General features: G+C 41.8%; 1 protein-coding gene across 20 annotated transcripts in view; it reads right to left on the reverse strand.

Annotated features, from left to right (window-relative positions):
• TSPOAP1 (TSPO associated protein 1) overlaps positions 1-21,756 on the reverse strand; it is a 235,225-nt gene that overhangs the window by 159,894 nt on the left and 53,575 nt on the right. For 3 of the 20 annotated variants that reach the window (XM_075854084.1, XM_075854081.1, XM_075854080.1), the window contains exon 1: positions 20,542-21,607. The exons of 16 other annotated variants lie outside the window; for them this stretch is intronic. In XM_075854084.1, the coding sequence (XP_075710199.1) occupies positions 20,542-21,150 (609 nt within the window). In that variant the 5' untranslated portion in view covers positions 21,151-21,607. Of the gene's footprint in view, positions 1-20,541; positions 21,608-21,756 lie in introns of those variants that run through there. One more of the 20 variants, XM_075854089.1, reaches the window with a different exon arrangement.

The raw sequence follows: 21,756 nt of genomic DNA on the forward strand, positions 1-21,756 counted from the left end.
ACAAGGCAACGATCTGCCGATAAACGCAGCAATAAATATCTTCGTTGCCGGCAGCACATCTACCTGTGTAAACTGCCACATGCTGCTGACATGATGCAAGTGCATGGGGACGAGCTACTGTAGTAACGATTGCTCGTCCCTATACAGAACTCATTGTGTATAATAAAATATTTATTTATTAAATTACAAATTCATACATACAGTATCACTGTTGATTGTGAATATAACCGTTAAGATTCCAGTATAAAATGATTAATATCTAAATCAAATGCCTACCTATTCATATAAATATACACAATTAAAGAGGATTTTCACCTAAAATGTAAACTTTGACCTATATTTTTCTGCTTCACACATATGCCGTGTGAACATACCCTAAGGCTGTGTTCACACGACCTATTTTCAGACGTAAACGAGGCGTATTATGCCTCGTTTTACATCTGAAAATAGGGCTACAATACGTCGGCAAACATCTGCCCATTCATTTGAATGGGTTTGCCGACGTACTGTGCAGACGACCTGTCATGTAAAAATACAGCCTCGTCAAAAGAAGTGCAGGACACCTCTTTCAGACGTAATTTGAGCCGTTCTTCATTGAACTCAATGAAGCACAGCTCAAAATTTACGGCTGTCAGAGAAGCCTCGCAAAATGCGAGGAGGAGCATTTACGTCTGAAACGAGGCAGCTGTTTTCTCCTGAAAACAGTCTGTCATTTCAGACGTGAATGCCTGCTATCGTGTGCACATACCCTAAGCATGAAGTCTGTATTAGCAGAGAATCAACCATAGCAATACAAGTGTTACATCCTAGGGAAAACATGGGATTGACACCACTCAATAAATATGAATTACTGCATAGCTCAGCCACATGCTCACTATCCTTACAGCCTCTATAGCTTTTTAGAGCACCTGGCAGAAACAAATGTAACAAATTTACGTTAAAAATAGCACACAAATCCTCAAAATACACCCAATTGATGTACAGCAGAAACGCTACATTTATGAAGCTCCCAGGCACTTTAGATTACATTTTTTAGTAATGTTAGGGCAGGCTTCCACGTAATGTATAGGGAATTTCTTCTTTTGTCAGAGTAGCTGTTTGTGCTTTAGAGCTGCTCTTCCTATGCTCAGCTGGTACAGAAAGTAACAACAATACAAACAGGTTATGTACGGTTTTAACCCCTTCCCGACATTTGCCGTAAATGTACGTCATGGAAAGCATTGACTTCCCGCAAAATGGCGTACATTTACGGCAAATGTTTGGCACCGGCTCATAAGCTGAGTCGGTGCCATCATCGTTGGATCTCAGCTGTATCTTACAGCTGACATCCGACTAACGGCAGGGACCGAAATTAGCTTCGATCCCCGCCATTAACCCCTTAAGTGCAGCGCTCAAACGCGATCGCTGCACTTAAGGTGTTTGCAGCTCATCGGAGCCCCAGCAATGAAATTGCCGGGGTTCCGGTGGCTGCAATGGCAACCGGAGGCCTAATACTGGACTCCCGGTCTGCCTAGCACCGAAGCCAGTCAAGATCCGCCCGGCGGCGGAGCCTGATCGGCTTCCGTAGCTGCCGGCAAGATGGCGCCGGGTCAGGAGCTGATCCGGCGTCATCAGCGGTGGAAGTCAGCTGTACTGTACAGCTGACATCCACCTGTAACGGCAGGAACCGGAGCTAGCTCCGATCCCTGCCATTAACCCCTTCGATGCAGCAATCGAAAGCGATTGCTGCATCGTAGCGGTTACTAGCAGATCGCCAGCCCTGACAGGCAATCGGGACTGGCGACTGCTGTTATGGCAACAGGAGACACAATGGTCTCCTGCTCTGCCATTACGGAAGCTGATTAGGCCCCGCCGAGAGGCGAAGCCTAATCGGCTTGCTGTCAGTGAATGACTGACAGATCTAATACATTGCACTACATAGGTAGTGCAATGTATTAGAAAAAAAAAAATCTGACCGTTGGATCTTCAAGTCACCTAGTGGGACTTGAAGAAAAGTGTAAAAAAAAGGATAAAAAAGTGTAAAAAAAAGTGCAAAAAATAAGTTTGAAAACAATAAAAGTTTCAAGTAATCAAATAAAACACAATCCCCCTTTTACTCTTATTAAGTCCTTTATTATTAAAAAATAATAATAAACTATATGTATTTGATATCGCCACGACCGTAACGACCTGAGGTATCAAAATATTATATTATTTATTGCACGCGGTGAACAGTGTAAAAAAAAAACGTAAAAACTTAACCAGAGTTTCTGTTTTTTGGTCACTTTGCCCTACAAATATTAGAATAAAAAGTGATCAAAAAGTCGCACGTATCAAAAAATGGTACCTATAAAAACTATAGCTCGTCCCGCAAAAAACAAGCCCTCATACACCTCCGTCGACAAAAAAATAAAAAAAGTTATGGTTCTCACAACTTGGCGACAGAAAAAATACATTCTTTTTACAAAAGTAATTTTATTGTGCAAAAAGTTGTAAAACATGAAAGTGCTATAAATTGGGTATCGCCGGAATCGTACTGACCCGCAGAATAAAGTTAACATGTAGTTTATAACGCATGGTGAACGCTGTATAAAAAAAACGAAAAAAGCTGTGCCAGAATTGCGTTTTTTTGTTTACCTGGCATCCCAAAAAATAGGATAAAAGGTGATCAAAAAGTCACATGTACCCCAAAATGGTACCAATAATAACTACAGCTCGTCCCGCAACAAACCAGCCCTCATACCGCTACGTCTTTAAAAAATAAAATTAGTTATGGCTCCAATAAGTCAGGAAATAAAAAAATATGCAGTTGTGCCCGAGGGGAACATTTCTTCTGTTTCAAGAGGCGATTTATCAAGGACCTAAAATTAGGGAACAAGGAAGGGGAGGGCCCAAACATATCTGCTGGAAGCGACGGTGCCCGTATTATACCAGGACAACACTTTCCCAGCAAAATTCCCCAAACTACAAAAGGTGCGGAGTGTGGACCAAAAGGGGGATAAGAAATGACACCATTTATCAGTGCGACACCGGCCTGTGCGGAAAGGATTGCTTCACAGCGTAACACACATCTATGGATTATTTATTTTTTTTATACCACCTGACTATGCCCCTTATATACTCTGCCCCGCTTACATGTACCCCCACATTATAAATGGAAACACCAGCAATACTCAAACAAATATAGTACCAAGCAAAATCCGCTCCCCAAAAGCCAAATGGTGCTCCCTCGGCTCTGAACCCTACAGCGTGCCCAAAAAGCAGTTTCCTTCAACATATATGGCATCGTCATACCCGGGAGAACCCTTTTAACAATTTTTGGGGTGTGTGTCTCCAGCGTCATAAGCTTGGCATGACATATTTGCCACTGAATGGCATATCAAGGGAAAAATATAAATTTTTAATTTGCACCATCCGCAGCGCATTCATTTATGGAAAAGACCTGTGGGGTGAAAATGCTCACTACACCCCTTAATAAATGCCTTGAGGGGTGCAGTTTCCATAATGGGGTCACTTCTCAGGGGTTTCTTTTTATTATTTCACATCTGAGCCTCTGCAGTTGTGAACCAATACTTTGTAAATCGCCAAATTAGGCCTCCACTCCGCATGGTACTCTTCACTCCTGAGCCCTGTCATATGTCCAGGCAAAAGATTAGGGCCACATGTAGGGTGTTTCTAAAACCGGGAAACACCGCATAATAATTAGAAAACGGTCTTGTTATGGTGGCACAAGCCGGGCACCACATATTGGCATATCTATGGAAAAAAATCCAATTTTCACTCTGCAACATCGAGTGCACACTAATTTCTACAAAACACCTGCAGGGTTAAAATGCTTACTACACCCCTAGGTAAATGCATTGAGGGGTGTAGTTTCCAAAATGGGGCCACTTCTGGAGGGTTTCCACTGCTTTGGGCCCACAGGCGCCCAGAAACCAATCCAGCAACATCTGCACTCCAAATGGCGGTTCTTCCCTTCTGAGCCCTGCCGTTTGCCCAAACAGCAGTTTATGACCACATATGGGGTATTGCCGTACTCGGGAGAAATTGCTTTACAAATGTTGGGTTCTTTTTTTTTCCTTTATTTGTTGAGAAAATGAAAAAATTTGCGCTAAAGCTACGTCTTATTGAAGAAAAAGGACTGTTTTTATTTTCACTGCCTAATTCTAATAAATTCTATGAAACATCTGTGGGGTCAAAATGCTCACTACACCCCTAGATGAATTCCTCAAGAGGTGTAGTTTCCTAAATGGAGTCCCTTTTTGGGCGTTTTCATTGTTTTGTCCCCTCAGGGGCTTTGCAAATGTGACCTGGCCTCCGCAAATCATTCCTGCTAAATGTGATCTCAAAAAGCCAAATAGTGCTCTTTCCCTTCTAAGCCCTGCCGTGTGTCCAAACAGCCGTTTATTACCACATGTGGGGTATTGTTTTACTCGGGAGAAATTGCTTTACAAATTTTGTGGTGCTTTTTCTCCTTCAGTCCTTCTGGAAATGAGAAAAAATTAGCTAAACCTAGATTTTTTTTATGAAAAAATGTAGATGATTCTTTTCAGGGCCTACTTCCAATAATTTCTGCAAAAAAACTGTGGGGTCAAAACGCTCACTATACCCCTAGATAATTTCCTCAATGGGTGTAGTTTCCGAAATGGGGTCACTTGTGGGGGGTTTCCACTGTTTTGTCCCCTCAGGGGCTTTGTAAATGTCACATGGCCTCTCAAACCATTCCTGCTAAATTTGAGCTCCAAAAGCCAAATGGCGCTCTTTCCCTTCTAAGCCCTGCCGTGTGTCCAAATATCCATTTATTACCACATGTTTGGTATTGTTTTACTCGGGAGAAATTGCTTTACAAATTTTGCGGTGCTTTTTCTCCTTTAGTCCTTGTGGAAATGAGAAAAAAAAATCGCTAAACCTACATTTTCTTTGAAGAAATGTTGATTTTAATTTTCACGGCCTACTTCCAATAATTTCTGTAAAAAACCTGTGCGGTCAAAATGCTCACTATACCCCTAGATAATTTCCTTGAGGTGTCTAGTTTCCCAGATGGGGTCACTTTTGGGGGATTTTTACTGTTTTGTCACTGCAAGAGCCCTTCAAACCTGACATGGTGCCTAAAATATATTCTAACAAAAATAAGGCCCCAAAATCCCCTAGGTGTTCCTTTGCTTCTGAGGCCGGTGCTTCATTCCAGTAGCACGCTACGGCCACATGTGGGATATTTCCTAAAACTGCAGAAACGGGGCAACAAATATTGAGTTGCATTTCTCTGGTAAAACCCTCTGTGTTATAAAAAAAATTGTATTAAAAATTTATTTCTGCAAAAAAATATGAAATTTGTAAATTTCACCTCTACTTTGCTTTAATTCCTGTGAAATGTGTAAAGGGTTAAGACATTTTCTAAATGCTGTTTTGAATACTTTGAGGGGTGAAGTTTTTAAAATGGGGTGACTTTTTGGGGGTTTCTAATATATAAGGCCCTCAAAACCACTTCACAACTGAACTGGCCCCTGTAAAAATAGCCTTTTGAAATTTTCTTGAAAATGTGAGAAATTGCTGCTAAAGTTCTAAGCCTTGTGATGTCATAGAAAAATAAAAGGATGTTCAAAAAACGATGCCAATCTAAAGTAGACATATGGGTGATGTTAATTAGCAAAATTTTTGTGTGGTATAACTGCCTGTCTTATAAGCAGATACATTTAAATTGAGAAAAATGCTAATTTTTGAAATTTTTCGCTAATTTTTGGTGTTTTTCTGAATTAAATACTGAACATATCGAGCAAATTTTGCAAGTAACTTAAAGTGCAATGTGTCACGAGAAAACAATCTCAGAATCGCTTGGATAGGTGAAAGCATTCCGGAGTTCTTACCACATAAAGTGACACGTCAGATTTGAAAAATGAGGCTCTGTCAGGAAGGTCAAAAGTGGCTAAAGAGGGAAGGGGTTAAAAATAATCCACTTTAGAAAAAAAAAAAAAAAAAAGAAGCTGTACTTCGAAACAGATCGAATCCACAAACCGTGTGTAACAGAGGACACGAGTAACCCCAAAAAAACATTCAGTGCCATAAAACTCTGATCGGGTCAGGAAATGCAGGAAAACCTTTCCCAAATTCTAATACTAGACTTGACTAATAAAACTTTTGGCGCACGTAAATTCAGGGTTGATGTTTAACCCTCCTGCACTCCTGAAAATAATGTATTTCTGGTGCTTCAGCATCAGAATTTAGATTGAGGAACCTTCATAAGGCTATGTTCACACAAGGTATTTTGCGGAGTTTTTTGACGCGGAAACCGCGTCGCAAAACTCGGCAGAAACGGCCCGAGAACGCCTCCCATTGATTTCAATGGGAGGCGTCGGCGTAATTTTCCCGCGCGCAGTAAAACTGCCTCGCGGGAAAAAGAAGCGACATGCCCTATCTTCGGGCGCTTCCGCCTCCGACCTCCCATTGACTTCAATGGGAGGCAGGAGAAAGCGTATTTCTCGCTGTTTTATGCCTGCAGCACTCAATGACCGCGGGCGAAAAACGGCGCGATAATTGCCGCGAAAATCGGCGTGCAGGGAGAGGAATATCTGCCTCAAAGTTCCAAACGGAATTTTGAGGCAGATATTCCTCCCCCAAAATACTCCGTGCGAACATAGCCTAAAGCAGCAGGAAGAGATTCTTATATTGTTATGGTAGTAGGACAATTTCACTAGATCAATTATATATCATTCTGTGCAAAATTATTTATAACTCTTGCCGTCATTTGTCCTGTGATAAGCATCTTGCCCTATTTTTAATTGTTGTCACTATCTGTCGATACTACCTCCTGTGGTAGGGAATTCCATAGCCTGAATTCCAAACTCCTGACAAGAGTTTTTCATTTGCACGTACTATTGCCACATGATTTCCTTTAAGAAATTAAAAATTTTAGTTCCATCTGCCAGACCCACTAGGAAGTGCTTTTGCTGCTCCCAACCAAATGTGTGACTTTTTACAGGAACTTAAGCATGCACATCAAATTTTTAGCGGTCCTCTACGAATATAAAGCACTACCTAAATACGGTTATAAAGGGCACGGAACGCATGGATTTTCATATGGTTTTCTGTGGGAAGGAACAACAAGTATGGTTTTATTCCTTTACATCCTCTACAGAAACCTCAGCACAAATTTAATATTGCCCTTCGTAAAAAAACAAAAAAAAACAAAACAAAAAAATTTACACCATCTGTGCAGGGTAACATATACATAGAAATACTCACTGCGAACCTCCTTGCAATACAGGCAAAACGCTAGCATCTCCCCATACTCCAGTAGCAGTGATTCAGTGAGTGGCTGTTGTTACTAAGCGGATCTCCCTTTGAACTTGGATGTGACGTTCCATCCCTCGGAAAGTTTACTGACTATTATAAAAAGGTATCACTTTTTAATAGGGATAACTTTAAAGCAGTTACTGTAGTCAGGAAATTGTATTCAGGTAAGGCTCAAAAAGGCTTATATCAACGTTGTTTAATCCTCTGAAATCTCAAGGAAGCATTTCCTAGTGTGTCAGCTTAAAGCTTTAGATACTTGCATGTGAAGCTTTAGATAAACTCACTCCTAACATATGGGATAGAAAGTTTGCTAAATGAACAAAACATTTTAAATAAAATGTAACGTGACCTCAATATAAAATATTTGCTTACACGTTTTATTGTTTTGTTTATTAACGCTATTGTTAACACGGCTAGGAATCTAGAATAAAAATTTATAAAGGTTTAGACAAGTCAGGAATAGCTGTGTTCATATCATTTCCATACATAAGAGGGGTTATATTACAGCGCAAAGTGGAATCTCAGCAGAATATATCTCCTGACAAGTCAATAGGTAACATTGGAAGGAGTCTAGGGCCTGGCACCCTGTTGATATCCTAAATTAAAAGGGTAACAACTTTTAAAAATACTTTTGACCTGTCATAGTGATGTGTCAGATATTTTTTTTATCGGTGGGGGTAGGAGTACAGAGACCCCCACCGATAGCTAAAATGAAGCGGCAGAAGCGCCTGGGTGAGCACTGTCGTGTATATAGATAGATATATGCACTCTCTACAGATATAGTCTTAATCTAGATTGGGAGCGATATTGTTCCTATGTGGGTATGTTCTGGCATTTTGTACATACCTTTCTTGATATATTCCCTATTAGGAGGTACTTTTTCCCTATTCAAAAATGGCTGTGTCGCGTCTGTGCTCTTTTGCGCATGCGCGATTCATATACCGGATATCCGTAATATCTAGTACATTGCAAAATTCCTACGCATGCGCAATAGCGCTTTCTCACATATCGCCATGGCGGCGCCGTGATGCTATATCCCAAGAGGTGATTTCCTGTTTTAATCTGTTTTTAATACACACACATGATTCGCACAGGTGCGGACACCATCTTTAATTGGATACTTTAACTGTATTATAGGTTTTAGGCATATATACTGTTAATTATTCATCTTATTCCTACACTATATGTTCGATATTATTGTGTTATTTTCCACTATATATTTATTACTCTATTTATATTATGCTGATATATACTTTTTTTCTGATTGTAATTGATTCACTGATTTAATTGTCACTATGTTATATACTTGGAATGTATCACATGTTATTCGCTTGAGAAAGGCTCTAGAGGATAGAGCTGAAACGTTGCACGCACAGGGGGCAATAAATACACCCTTTATCATATTTTCTGCGGAGTGCTGCCTCTTTTTTGGATATTATTGGAATTGGAGCGTGGTCTGTTCCTGAGGAGTTGCACCCACCGTATACTGGTGCTGCTGGATATATTTGTTTAACTATATATATATATATATATATATATATACATACATATACACACAGTGTGGGCCATTTATATGGATACACCTAAATAAAACGGGAATGGTTGGTGATATTAACTTCCTGTTTGTGGCACATTAGTATATGGGAGGGGGAAAACTTTTCAAGCTGGGTGGTGACCATGGCGGCCATTTTGAAGTTGGCCATTTTGTATCCAACTTTAGTTTTTTCAATGGGAAGAGGGTCATGTGACACATCAAACTTATCGAGTGGGAGAAGAGGGTTGCATTGACAATCCAACACAATGGGCAGCACTTTGAACACATTTTATAAGTGGTCAGAAACTTGTAAATAACTCATGAAAGAATAAAGTAACGTTAAAACCAAGCACACCATTGTTTTTCTTGTGAAATTCTCGATAAGTTTGATGTGTCACATGACCCTCTTCCCATTGAAAAAACTAAAGTTGGATACAAAATGACCGACTTCAAAATGGCCACCATGGTCAACACCCAGCTTGAAAAGTTTCCCCCCTCCCATATACTAATGTGCCACAAACAGGAAGTTAATATCACCAACCATTCCCATTTTATTTAGGTGCATCCATATAAATGGCCCACCCAGTGTGTGTATATATATATATATATATATATATATATATATATATATATATATATATATACACACACACACACACACACACACACACACACAACCGTTCAAAAGTTTAGGGTCACTTAGAAATTTCCTTATTTTTGCAAGAAAAGCACAGTTTTATAACATTAAATTAATCAGAAATACACTCTATACAGTGTTAATGTGGTAAATTACTATTCTAGCTGCAAACGTCTGGTTTTTAATGCAATATCTACATAGGTGTATAGAGGCCCATTTCCAGCAACCATCACTCCAGTGTTCTAATGGTACATACAAAACACTTGAAAACCCTTGTGCAATTATGTTAGCACCACTGTAAACAGTTTTGCTGTTTAGGGGAGCTATAAAACTGACCTTCCTTTGAGCTAGTTGAGAATCTGGAGCATTACATTTGTGGGTTCGATTAAACTCTCCAAATGGCTAGAAAAACAGAGTTTTCGTGTGAAACTCGACAGTCTATTCTTGTTCTTAGAAATGAAGGCTATTCCATGCGAGAAATTGCCAAGAAACTGAAGAAGATTTCCTACAACGGTGTGTACTACTTCCTTCAGAGGATAGCACAAACAGGCTCTAACCAGAGTAGAAAGAGAAGTGGGAGGCCCCGCTGCACAACTGAGCAACAAGACAAGTACATTAGAGTCTCAAGTTTGAGAAATAGACGCCTCACAGGTCCTCAACCGGCAGCTTCATTAAATAGTACCCGCAAAACGCCAGTGTCAACGTCTACAGTGAAGAGGCGACTCCGGGATGATGGCCTTCAGGGCATAGTGGCAAAGAAAAAGCCATATCTGAGACTGGCTAATAAAAGGAAAAGATTAATATGGGCAAAACACACAGACATTGGACAGAGGAAAATTGGAAAAAAGCGTTATGGACAGACGAATCGAAGTTTGAGGTGTTTGGATCACACAGAAGAACATTTGAGACGCAGAACAACTGAAAAGATGCTGGAAGAGTGCCTGACGCCATCTGTCAAGCATGGTGGAGGTAATGTGATGGTCTGGGGTTGCTTTGGTGCTGGTAAAGTGGGAGATTTGTACAAGGTAAAAGGGATTTTGAATAAGGAAGGCGATCACTCCATTTTGCAACGCCATACCCTGTGGACAGCGCTTGATTGGAGCCAATTTCATCCTACAACAGGACAATGACCTCCAAATTATGCAAGAACTATTTAGGGAAGAAGCAGGCAGCTGGTATTTGATCTGTAATGGAGTGGCCAGCGCAGTCACCAGATCTCAACCCCATAGAGCTGTTGTGGGAGCAGCTTGACCGTATGGTACGCAAGAAGTGCCCATCAAGCCAATCCAACTTGTGGGAGGGCCTTCTGGAAGCATGTGGTGAAATTTCTCCCGATTACCTCTGCAAATTAACAGCTAGAATGCCAAAGGTCTGCAATGCTGTAATTGCTGCAAATGGAGCATTCTTTGACGAAAGCAAAGTTTGAAAGAGAAAATTATTTGAAATAAAAATCATTATTTCTAACCTTGTCAATGTCTTGACTATATTTTCTAGTCATTTTGCAACTCATTTGATAAATATAAGTGTGAGTTTTCATGGAAAACACAAAATTGTCTGGGTGACCCCAAACTTTTGAACGGTAGTGTATATACACACACACACACACACACACACACACACACACACACAAACATACATAGACACCTACACATACATATAGACAGACACCCACCTATATATATATATATATATATATATATATATATATATATATATATATATATATCAGGGGCGTAACTAGGAAAGACTGGGCCCCATAGCAAACTTTTGACTGGGGCCCCCCTCCCCTGGGTGTCACACAACCCCCCCTTGTAGATAGTGCCTTTTTTACAGTCCCCCCTGTAGATAACGCCATCCAGCCCCCCCCCAGTAGATAACACCAAACAGCCCCCTTTGTAGATATCCACAGAGGGGGCTGTATGGCGTTCTCTACAGAGGGGGCTGTATGGTGTCATCTACAGAGGGGGCTGTATGGCGTTCTCTACAGAGGGGGCTGTATGGCGTTCTCTACAGAGGGGGCTGTATGGCGTTCTCTACAGAGGGGGCTGTATGGCGTTCTCTACAGAGGGGGCTGTATGGCGTTCTCTACAGAGGGGGCTGTATGGCGTTCTCTACAGAGGGGGCTGTATGGCGTCATCTACAGAGGGGGCTGTATGGCGTCATCTACAGAGGGGGCTGTATGGTGTAATCTACAGAGGGGGCTGTATGGTGTCATCTACAGAGGGGGCTGTATGGCGTTCTCTACAGGGGGGGGGCTGTATGGCGCCAACGCCATACAGCCCCCCCTGTAGAGAACGCCATACAGCCCCCCCTGTAGAGAACGCCATACAGCCCCCCCTGTAGAGAACGCCATACAGCGTCCCCCCTCCCTGTAGAGAACGCCATACAGCGTCCCCCCTCCCTGTAGGGAACGTGATACAAAGTCCCCCTTCCCAAAAAAATGCGACCTACAGTGTGTCCTACTAAAAGACATGCATCCCCTATCCACAGGATAGGGGATACATGTATGATCGCTGGCATTGATAGGGAGAAGGGGGGACTGAAAGTCCCCTGAAGTTCTCCATGACTAACCTCTGACTTCCGGCGTCTGCGCAGCGCAATAAAAATGAAAGGAGCGCTGGTCACGCATGCGCACAATTGCGACCGGCACTCCATTCATTTCTACGGAGCTGCCGACACAGACCCCGGAAGCCTGAGGTTTGTGATGGAGAACTTCAGGGGACTTTCAGTCCCCCGTTCTCCCTATCAGTGATCACACATGTATCCCCTATCCTGTGGATAGGGGATACATGTATTTTGTTTAATGGCAGAGCGGGGAGATACCTCCCTGCTCTGCCATAGTGTTCAGTGGCGTCGCACTGTAGCAGCCATAGCGGCTGCTAGCGGAGCCTCCGGCCATGGTGGGGGCCCATGCCGGCGGGCAACACAGGCCCCCTCATGCCGCGGGCCCCGTAGCAGCCGCTTCGGCTGCAGTTACGCCACGGATATATATATATATGTATATACAGTGAAGGAAATAAGTATTTGATCCCTTGCTGATTTTGTAAGTTTGCCCACTGTCAAAGTCTTGAACAGTCTAGAATTTTTAGGCTAGGTTAATTTTACCAGTGAGATAGATTATATATTTAAAAAAAAAAAAGAAAATCACATTGTCACAATTATATATATATTTATTTGCATTGCGCACAGAGAAATAAGTATTTGATCCCCTACCAACCATTAAGAGTTCAGCCTCCTCCAGACCAGTTACACACTCCAAATCAACTTGGTGCCTGCATTAAAGACAACTGTCTTCAATGGTCACCTGTATAAAAGACTCCTGTCCACAGACTCAATCAGTCTGACTCTAACCTCTACAACATGGGCAAGACCAAAGAGCTTTCTAAGGACGTCAGGGACAAGATCATAGACCTACACAAGGCTGGAATTGGCTACAAAACCATAAGTAAGACGCTGGGTGAGAAGGAGACAACTGTTGGTGCAATAGTAAGAAAATGGAAGACATACAAAATGACTGTCAATCGACATCGATCTGGGGCCCCATGCAAAATCTCACCTCGTGGGGTATCCTTCATCCTGAGGAAGGCGAGAGCTCATCCGAAAACTACACGGGGGGAACTTGTTAATGATCAATAGGCAGCTGAGACCACAGTCACCAAGAAAACCATTGGCAACACATTACGCCGTAATGGATTAAAATCCTGCAGTGCCCGCAAGGTCCCCCTGATCAAGAAGGCACATGTACAGGCCCGTCTGAAGTTTGCAAATGAACATCTGGATGATTCTGAGAGTGATTGGGAGAAGGTGCTGTGGTCAGATGAGACTAAAATTGAGCTCTTTGGCATTAACTCAACTCGCCGTGTTTGGAGGAAGAGAAATGACTATGACCCAAAGAACACCGTCCCCACTGTCAAGCATGGAGGTGGAAACATTATGTTTCGGAGGTGTTTCTCTGCTAAGGGCACAGGACTACTTCACCGCATCAATGGGAGAATGGATGGAGCCATGTACCGTCAAATCCTGAGTGACAACCTCCTTCCCTCCACCAGGACATTAAAAATGGCTCATGGCTGGGTCTTCCAGCACGACAATGACCCGAAACATACAGCCAAGGCAACAAAGGAGTGGCTCAAAAAGAAGCACATTAAGGTCATGGAGTGGCCTAGCCAGTCTCCAGACCTTAATCCCATCGAAAACTTATGGAGGGAGCTGAAGATCCGAGTTGCCAAGAGACAGCCTCGAAATCTTAATGATTTACAGATGATCTGCAAAGAGGAGTGGGCCAAAATTCCATCTAACGTGTGTGCAAACCTCATCATCAACTACAAAAAACATCTGACTGCTGTGCTTGCCAACAAGGGTTTTGCCACCAAGTATTAAGTATTTTTTGCCAAAGGGATCAAATACTTATTTCTCTGTGCACAATGCAAATAAATATATATAATTTTGACAATGTGATTTTCTGTTTGTTTTTTTTATATAATCTCTCTCACTGATAAAAATTAATCTAGCCTAAAAATTCTAGACTGTTCATGTCTTTGACAGTGGGCATACTTACAAAATCAGCAAGGGATCAAATACTTATTTCCATATATATATATATATATATACATATATATATATATATATGTGTGTGTGTGCGCATATATAGATGTGTATATATATGTATGTATGTGTGTATATATATATATATATATATATATATATACACACACACACACACACACACACACACACACACACACACACACATATATATACATACATACAAACATCTATATATGCACACACTCACCACCACTAGGGACATACTGCTGCCAATCCGGAGTGCTGCTAAGGGTTCGCAGTTGCTCTTTTCAGCTGTTTTTCAGGCCGTAAACGCCCGAAAAGTGGCTGAAAATGCGGGGGCTGAACGTCTCCAAACATCTTTTCATTGATTTCAATGGGAAAAATGGCGTTCCGTTCCCACGGGGCATTTTTTATTTTTAAAAGCGTCCGTGTAAAAAAAGCCTCGTAAAAAGAAGTGCATGTCACTTCTTGAGCCGTTTTTCTTTGAATTAATAGAAAAACAACAACTCCAGAAATGGCGGTAAAAATCACAGCAAAAAACACAAGTTGCTTAAAAAAACGCCTGAAAATCAGGAACTGTGTATCCTTGAAAACCATATTTTCAGCCGTTTTTTGTTAAGCGTGTGAATATAGCCTTAAGGAACCCCCACCACTTGTTTCTATATGTCAATCCTTTTAAAAATTGGACACAGTGTACAGTACCACAAAACACAAAAGATGATTGTTATTGTATATCAATCTGGGAAAATTTCTGGATTTGTGAAATGGTATTGAAATATTCTGGCCAATCTTCCAAGCCCTAGCTGCAGCTCTGAGACAGATCTGTAATACAGGGGGTTTAGAGATTGTTGAAGAATAGGATGATGGAAATCTGCTCAGGTAATCGTGAGCTAATATTTGTTGAATAGTACAGTTCGGAACCTGGCCACATATTGTTATATGTAGTGTAGCACCAATTCACTGTTTTCCAGTAAGAAATGTCTGACAGGAGTACGCTAGTAAATACAGTATCAAATGCTGCAATCGTAGTTCTGGCCCTTGCGGATCTCAGACACTGAAGGCAATACAGTAGCCTGCATGGATTCCAAGAGTATGCCTGTCTCCTGCAGACTTCAGAGGAACTGGGTATGTGCCCTCATTAAGTCCATGCAGATGCCTGTTCAGGCACCGTTCTATGGAAAGGACATATGTACGGGATCATTGGGGGAAGTAAACCATTTCAAACTACACATACTATAATTATGGCACTAAATGTTTTCACCGGATTTCTTCAGTAAAATATTTTTCACCTGTGAATCTCTAAAAATACAAGGCTTCTTATCCACAGACTTCCCATATCGTGACCACGTTGTCCATACATGTAATAGACCAGTGGTGGTCAATCTAGCACATTATGGGAGCAGTATATCCCTTTTAATATCCTGACTGTTCCAGATTGCAGCGGTGGCAATACATACGAGCTCAATATACATTATAGTCTATGTGAGGTGAGTGCATTCAGCCGTTTCTGTATCTACTATTCACTATAATAGTGTGTGACATGTGCACAGGTTAACCTTTTTTAACATCAGTGAGGGTTCCAATAGACATCCAAAGATCAAACATTTATACCAAAATTTACACGTCAAACTGATGACGCTAACACCAAAAACAGCTCAGAGCATTCAAAATGTTACGTCATAGGTACTGGGAACCTGGTGTGCAGATAATTATGTATTACAGTGCACAGCAGTGTGAGTTTATGTGCACTCTGCTGTCCCGTGTACTGTACTGTACACAGAATATGGAAGCCACAGGCCAAAGGGAGAGGACACAAATGCCCCATGTGTCCCTCAGTCCCCAACACTAAGACAACATTCGTTGGTGGCAGCTAAGGCCGCATGCAATCGACTAGGGCTGGGCGATTAATTAAATTAATTTGATTAAATCGCCCTGCAGTCCTGTGACGATTCTGTTTTTAAACAGAATCGTTGAATAGACTTCATAATCTCAGTCGGGCTGAGCTACAGGTGGAAGCTCCGCCCCATCGTCACCTGTTTCTAAAATGGAGTCACTCATTTACCACTGTTCTTCCCCCACACTAACTCTGTTCATCCATTCAGTGATGAAAGAGGAGACACAGGATGCAACAATGCTGTCTTCTCCTACCTCCTCCTGTGGCTGCCTGACGTAATACTCTACAGTACTGGCACGGCATGCCAGTACTGCATCTTAGTCTTCTATTGGCTGGCATATAGGGACAATGATGTCAGAAGGAAAGAAGGAGTCCCAGGCAGAGTGATAGTAGGGGGCTGCCCAGGACTTTGGCTCTGGGATTGCCCCTGACATAACTATCCATATATGGATAGTGACGTCGTGGGGCTTCCCCAGAGCCTGACATCACAGTCCATATATGGATAGTAACTTTAGGGGCTCCTCCTGAAGCGGAATCCCCGGCCAGAGTGTCGGCAATGCTCTGGTTGGGGATTCCACTCCTAGATGGAGCCCCAAGGGTGCTACCTACAGGGAGAGGGGCTGCGTGGCACTACCTGAGAGAGGGGGCTGCGTGGCACTACCTGAGAGAGGGGGCTGCGTGGCACTACCTGGGAGGGGGGCTGTGTGACAATCCCAGGGGGGGCCTATGTGGCAATTCCGGGGAGGGGGGGCTGTGTGGCAATCCCAGGAAGCGGGCTGTGTGGCACTAAATCTATGGGGGTAAAACCTGGGGGCCTAAAGAGAAGTTTTCTGCCATTTTACTGCCGCCGTGACCGCATGGCAGAGCCGAACAGAGCCTATGTATTAAAAGCTAGATGAGCTCGGTGAGGAAATATACACCGCGTTCCAAATTATTGTGCAAATGTTATTTTTCGCTGATTTTCCTAAGTAGTCGATGCAAATGACAGTCAGTATAATCTTCAAGCCATCAACCGTTGGAGTATAATGCAAATTTTATTGAACAAATCTCCTAATGATAAGTTTTTTTTTTTAGAAGTAAAAAACTCAAAATGCACGGTTTCAAATTATTATGCACAACAGAGATCAAAACATTTTAAAGGTTGTAAAGAGAACTAAAATGGTAATTTGTTGAATTTGCAGCATCAGGAGGTCATATTTACAGAAAGCAAAAGCTCTTTCAATCAAAAAAAACTTAACAGGCCAAGTTACATGTTAACATAGGACCCCTTCTTTGATATCACCTTCACAATTCTTGCATCCATTGATTTTGTGAGTATTTGGACAGTTTCTGCTTGAATATCTTTGCAGGATGTCAGAATAGCCTCCCAGAGCTTCTGTTTTGATGTGAACTGCCTCCCTCCCTCATAGATATTTTGCTTGAGGATGCTCCAAAGGTTCTCAATAGGGTTGAGGTCAGGGGAACATGGGGGCTACACCATGAGTTTCTCTCCTTTTATGCCCATAGCAGCCAATGACGCAGAGGTATTCTTTGCAGCATGAGATGGTGCATTGTCATGCATGAAGATAATTTTGCTACGGAAGGCACGGTTCTTCTTTTTGTACCACGGAAGAATGTGGTCAGTCATAAACTCTACGTACTTTGCAGAGGTCATTTTCACACCGTCAGGGACCCAAAAGGGGCATACCAGCTCTATCCACATGATTCCAGCACAAAACAGGACTCCGCCAGCTCCTTGCCGACATCGCAGCCTTGTTGGGACATGGTGGCCATTCACCAACCATCCACTACTCCATCCATCTGGACCATCCAGGGTTGCACAGCACTAATCCGTAAACAACACGGTTTGAAGATTAGTCTTCATGTATTTATGAGCCCACTGCAACCGTTTCTGCTTGTGAGCATTGTTTAGGGGTGGCCGAATAATAGCTTTATGCACACTTGCAAACCTCTGGAGGATCCTACACCTTGAGGATTCAAATACCTGTTTGCTGCTTTGCAATGGCATTTTAGCAGCTGCTCTCCTAATCCTATTAATTTGTCTGTCAGAAACCTTCCTCATTATGCCTTTATCTGAACAAACCCGTCTGTGCTCTGAATCAGGCACAAATCTTTTCACAGTACGATGATCACGCCTAAGTTTTCTTGAAATATCCAATATTTTCATACCTTGTCCAAGGTATTGCACTATTTCACGCTTTTCGGCAGCAGAGAGATCCTTTTTCTTTCCCATATTTCTTGAAACCTGTGTCCTGCTTAATAATGTGGAACGTCCTTCTTCAGTAGTTTTCCTTTGATTGGGCACACCTAGCAAACTAATTATCACAGGTGTCTGAGATTGATTACAATGATCCAAAGAGCCCTAAGGGTATGTGCACACGCTAGCTGTCATTTACGGCTGAAATGACACTGTTTTCAGGAGAAAACAACTGCCTAGTTTCAGCCGTAATTCCTCTTCCTCGCATTTTGCGAGGCTTGTCTGACAGCCGTAAGTTTTGAGCTGTGCTTCATTGAGTTCAATGAAGTACGGCTCAAATTACGTCTGAAAGAAGTGTCCTGCACTTCTTTTGGCGAGGCTGTATTTTTACGCGTCGTCGTTTGACAGCTGTCAAACGACGACGCGTAAATGACAGGTTGTCTGCACAGTACGTCGGCAAACCCATTCAAATGAATGGGCAGATGTTTGCCGACGTATTGTAGCCCTATTTTCAGACATAAAACGAGGCATAATACGCCTCGTTTACGTCTGAAAATAGGTCGTGTGAACCCAGCCTAAGACACCATCCATGAGTTTAATTGAAAAATGAATAATTAAATGCTTATGACACTTAAATCCAATGTGCATAATAATTTGGAACACGGTGTATATGTGTACAAGATGCCTATTACAAACGGGCAAAGAAATAAAAAATTTCATGGGAGTTCTTTAAATTATCTCATGGTATTTTTTTCAGTTTATTTAATAGTAATAAGAAAATAGAGATTCGAAAATAGCTCATCGGGTTGAAAAAAACCACTCTAGATTTTATTTTTGGCACAATCACCCAGGCCTACACACGACCGTAGTTTTCACCTGTAATTATGAATCCTAAATTTTGGATCACATTGCAGATCCATTCATTTCTATTAGTGACAGACACCTTTCAATATATTTATGGATGTGTGTCTGTGCCGTAGAAATGATCTGCAAAACAGGTCCTATTTTTTCCCGCAATTGCAGCATGGACTCTCCATAGAAGTCTAGGGGCATTTTCGCAATTGCAGACGGCTACGGAGGTGGATCCGTAGCCATCAGTAATTGCGGATTCCCCAAGATTGCTCTCTGGTTCCAGAAATACGCTTGCACTACAGACCATAATTATGGATACCGTCCCATATTTGCGGATGACTATGGATCCATATTTGGGTCAGTAAAAACCCTTACGGTCGTGTGCATGAGGCCTAAAAAATATCCTATACAACCTGCTCAGATATCATACAGTCATTGTGTGATGCAGTTGACAGTTGTAGTATTTCCTATGCCGACACCATTACCATAGACTGCGCAGGCTTATAAACTCCATAAACAAGAAAAGTGGCAATTAGGGGACCACAATCTGCACTTTGTATGTAGGTTTACAGTCTGAGGCAGTGAGCTTAAGCAAATTTTCCAGATGACCTTCTTATTGGCTCTGTAGCAAAACTTCACCTAGTTAGCTGTAAGGCCCAATCTACCCAATAAATTGGCCATAGAATAGCATTAAAATAAAGGAACGTATACCAATTAGTATGGCTCCAACCTAAAGACTGCCAAAATACTGTTCAATCTAGCAGCTGCACTGTAAAAGAAGTCAATCCACATTTTAAGTGACACTGACTTCTTATAAAGTGTGAAACAATAATAATAATAATAATAATAATATTATAAAAAAAGTTGCATAAGGCATCTTGAATATACCTCAGACATCACATGCTGAAGAGTGGTCATGTAGTCGGGGCCTAATCCCAAGTAGGAATTACAGGTTACAGACTCCCATATACAGCTTACTAAATATTCAATCTTATTAAAATATAAATAAAACAAATTATATTCTGAAAAAAAAAAAAAATAGAAAACATTTTTAAACCTCCTGATTAGCTCAGTGTAGATGACGTAAGCACTGCTACAAAACAGTTTCTAAAATCATGCCATAGCAAAATTACAATGTTGCTGCTTGAGCATGATTAGAATAACCAAAACTATTAGCCATCAAAACAAGAATATTTTTAGTTAATAAAGATGTAATTTCAATATTGCAGCAAAATAAAATATTAGCAGGCAACACATAAACCATAGGCGCATGGCTATTTATTAAACTATGCAATGTGTGGCAATGAAAACGCAACTAGACAGCTCACATAGACACGATGCATACACACATATAGCAGGGAAGGCTGTGAAATCCAGAAGTGTTCTTCAGGGAATAAGGACACCGTGTCTGCACTGAAAATAGCCTGCACAGAATGTCATCCAGAAATGAACTTTGAGCTGTCCATGGTTCTAACACAAGATTAACTGGCACACACCTCGTGTCCGATAGAAATCACATACTCACAGTATTTAGTGCACTTATTAACATACAACACTTAACAGTACAATGAGAACGTCTAGATTCTTACCGTGCAAAGAGAGTTACACTTTTCTCCATTCTCACTCACAGTGTTTACTGGATTTATCAGAGAATCCGTGTTACTAGGCCTAATCCCATTTTCCAGGGGGCAGACTGGCATTTCCTGCTTATCTGTTGGCACGGAAACACATTTAATACCCTGAAGCTTAGTCCTAGACAGTTTGGTGACGGAGACATCCAAGCTCGTAGAATCAGCAGAAATAATTTGCTTGTTAACCAAACTAACACAGTTATGGATATCAACAGGGGTGACGGTGAGCTCCACTGGTGAGTCTTTAGTGGGAAGCATTGCTGCTTTCAAGTCCACATTACAATGCTCCACATCCATTAGCGGAGCACCGTTTTGCACCTGTACCTCAAGATGCTCGCCGTCCGATGGTACCTCACAAGATGAGAACATTAATAGGGGAACCACGTGGTTAGTCAATTCCTTAGCAGCAGTGGCGTCACACTCCTGACTTTGGATAGCACCAGCCAATAATGGGCTGTGCATGAAACTGCACCTTGCTACAGCTTCTAAAACCCATGCCTCTTCTGAACCCTCACTGGTTCTCTGCATGATGTTGGGCTGCCCATCAGTACTCCTACAGAGCATCATGCAGTTGGAATTTCAAAGACAAATAACCATACACCAAAATATATATACATCATAAAATAACCAAATAAATCATAAGGTAAAGATTTCTTGAATGAGGAGAGTCCGGATTTTGGTACAGCAGGTAGCCATTGCATATTCATGAGCTAGACGATTGCTTGAGTGTCAAGATGGCCAGGCAGAAAATGTCAAAATGCAGGGCTCCTCCGCAGGACATATTTTTCAGTCATAGGCAGTCCTCATTCTTACAAGGGAAGAAAAATTTCCAGCAACATGAACGTATAGATTAGAATCCCATCACTCCCAGCTTCATGGCTCGGTCCATTTTGTAAGCGTTGCCTTTTGATTAGCTTGTATTGAGGGTCTACTGATGGACACGAATAATCCGTGTTACACAGAGGGAGATCTGGTTAAAGTTAACTGCATTCTACCTCTGCTAGCTTTTGAAATCATCAATATTAATAGGAGAGTTAAACCTACCAGAATTGTATAGCAAGCACTGGACAACCAATGAAGAGCAAGACAGATGGTTGCCATGGAAACTGTGCTGGAATGGAGTGTTTGCTGCCTAATGATGAAAGGTTAGGGTGCTGCTACACAGACGTGTCT

This window comes from Rhinoderma darwinii, chromosome 2 (assembly GCF_050947455.1).
Source record: "Rhinoderma darwinii isolate aRhiDar2 chromosome 2, aRhiDar2.hap1, whole genome shotgun sequence".
NCBI lineage: Eukaryota > Metazoa > Chordata > Amphibia > Anura > Rhinodermatidae > Rhinoderma > Rhinoderma darwinii.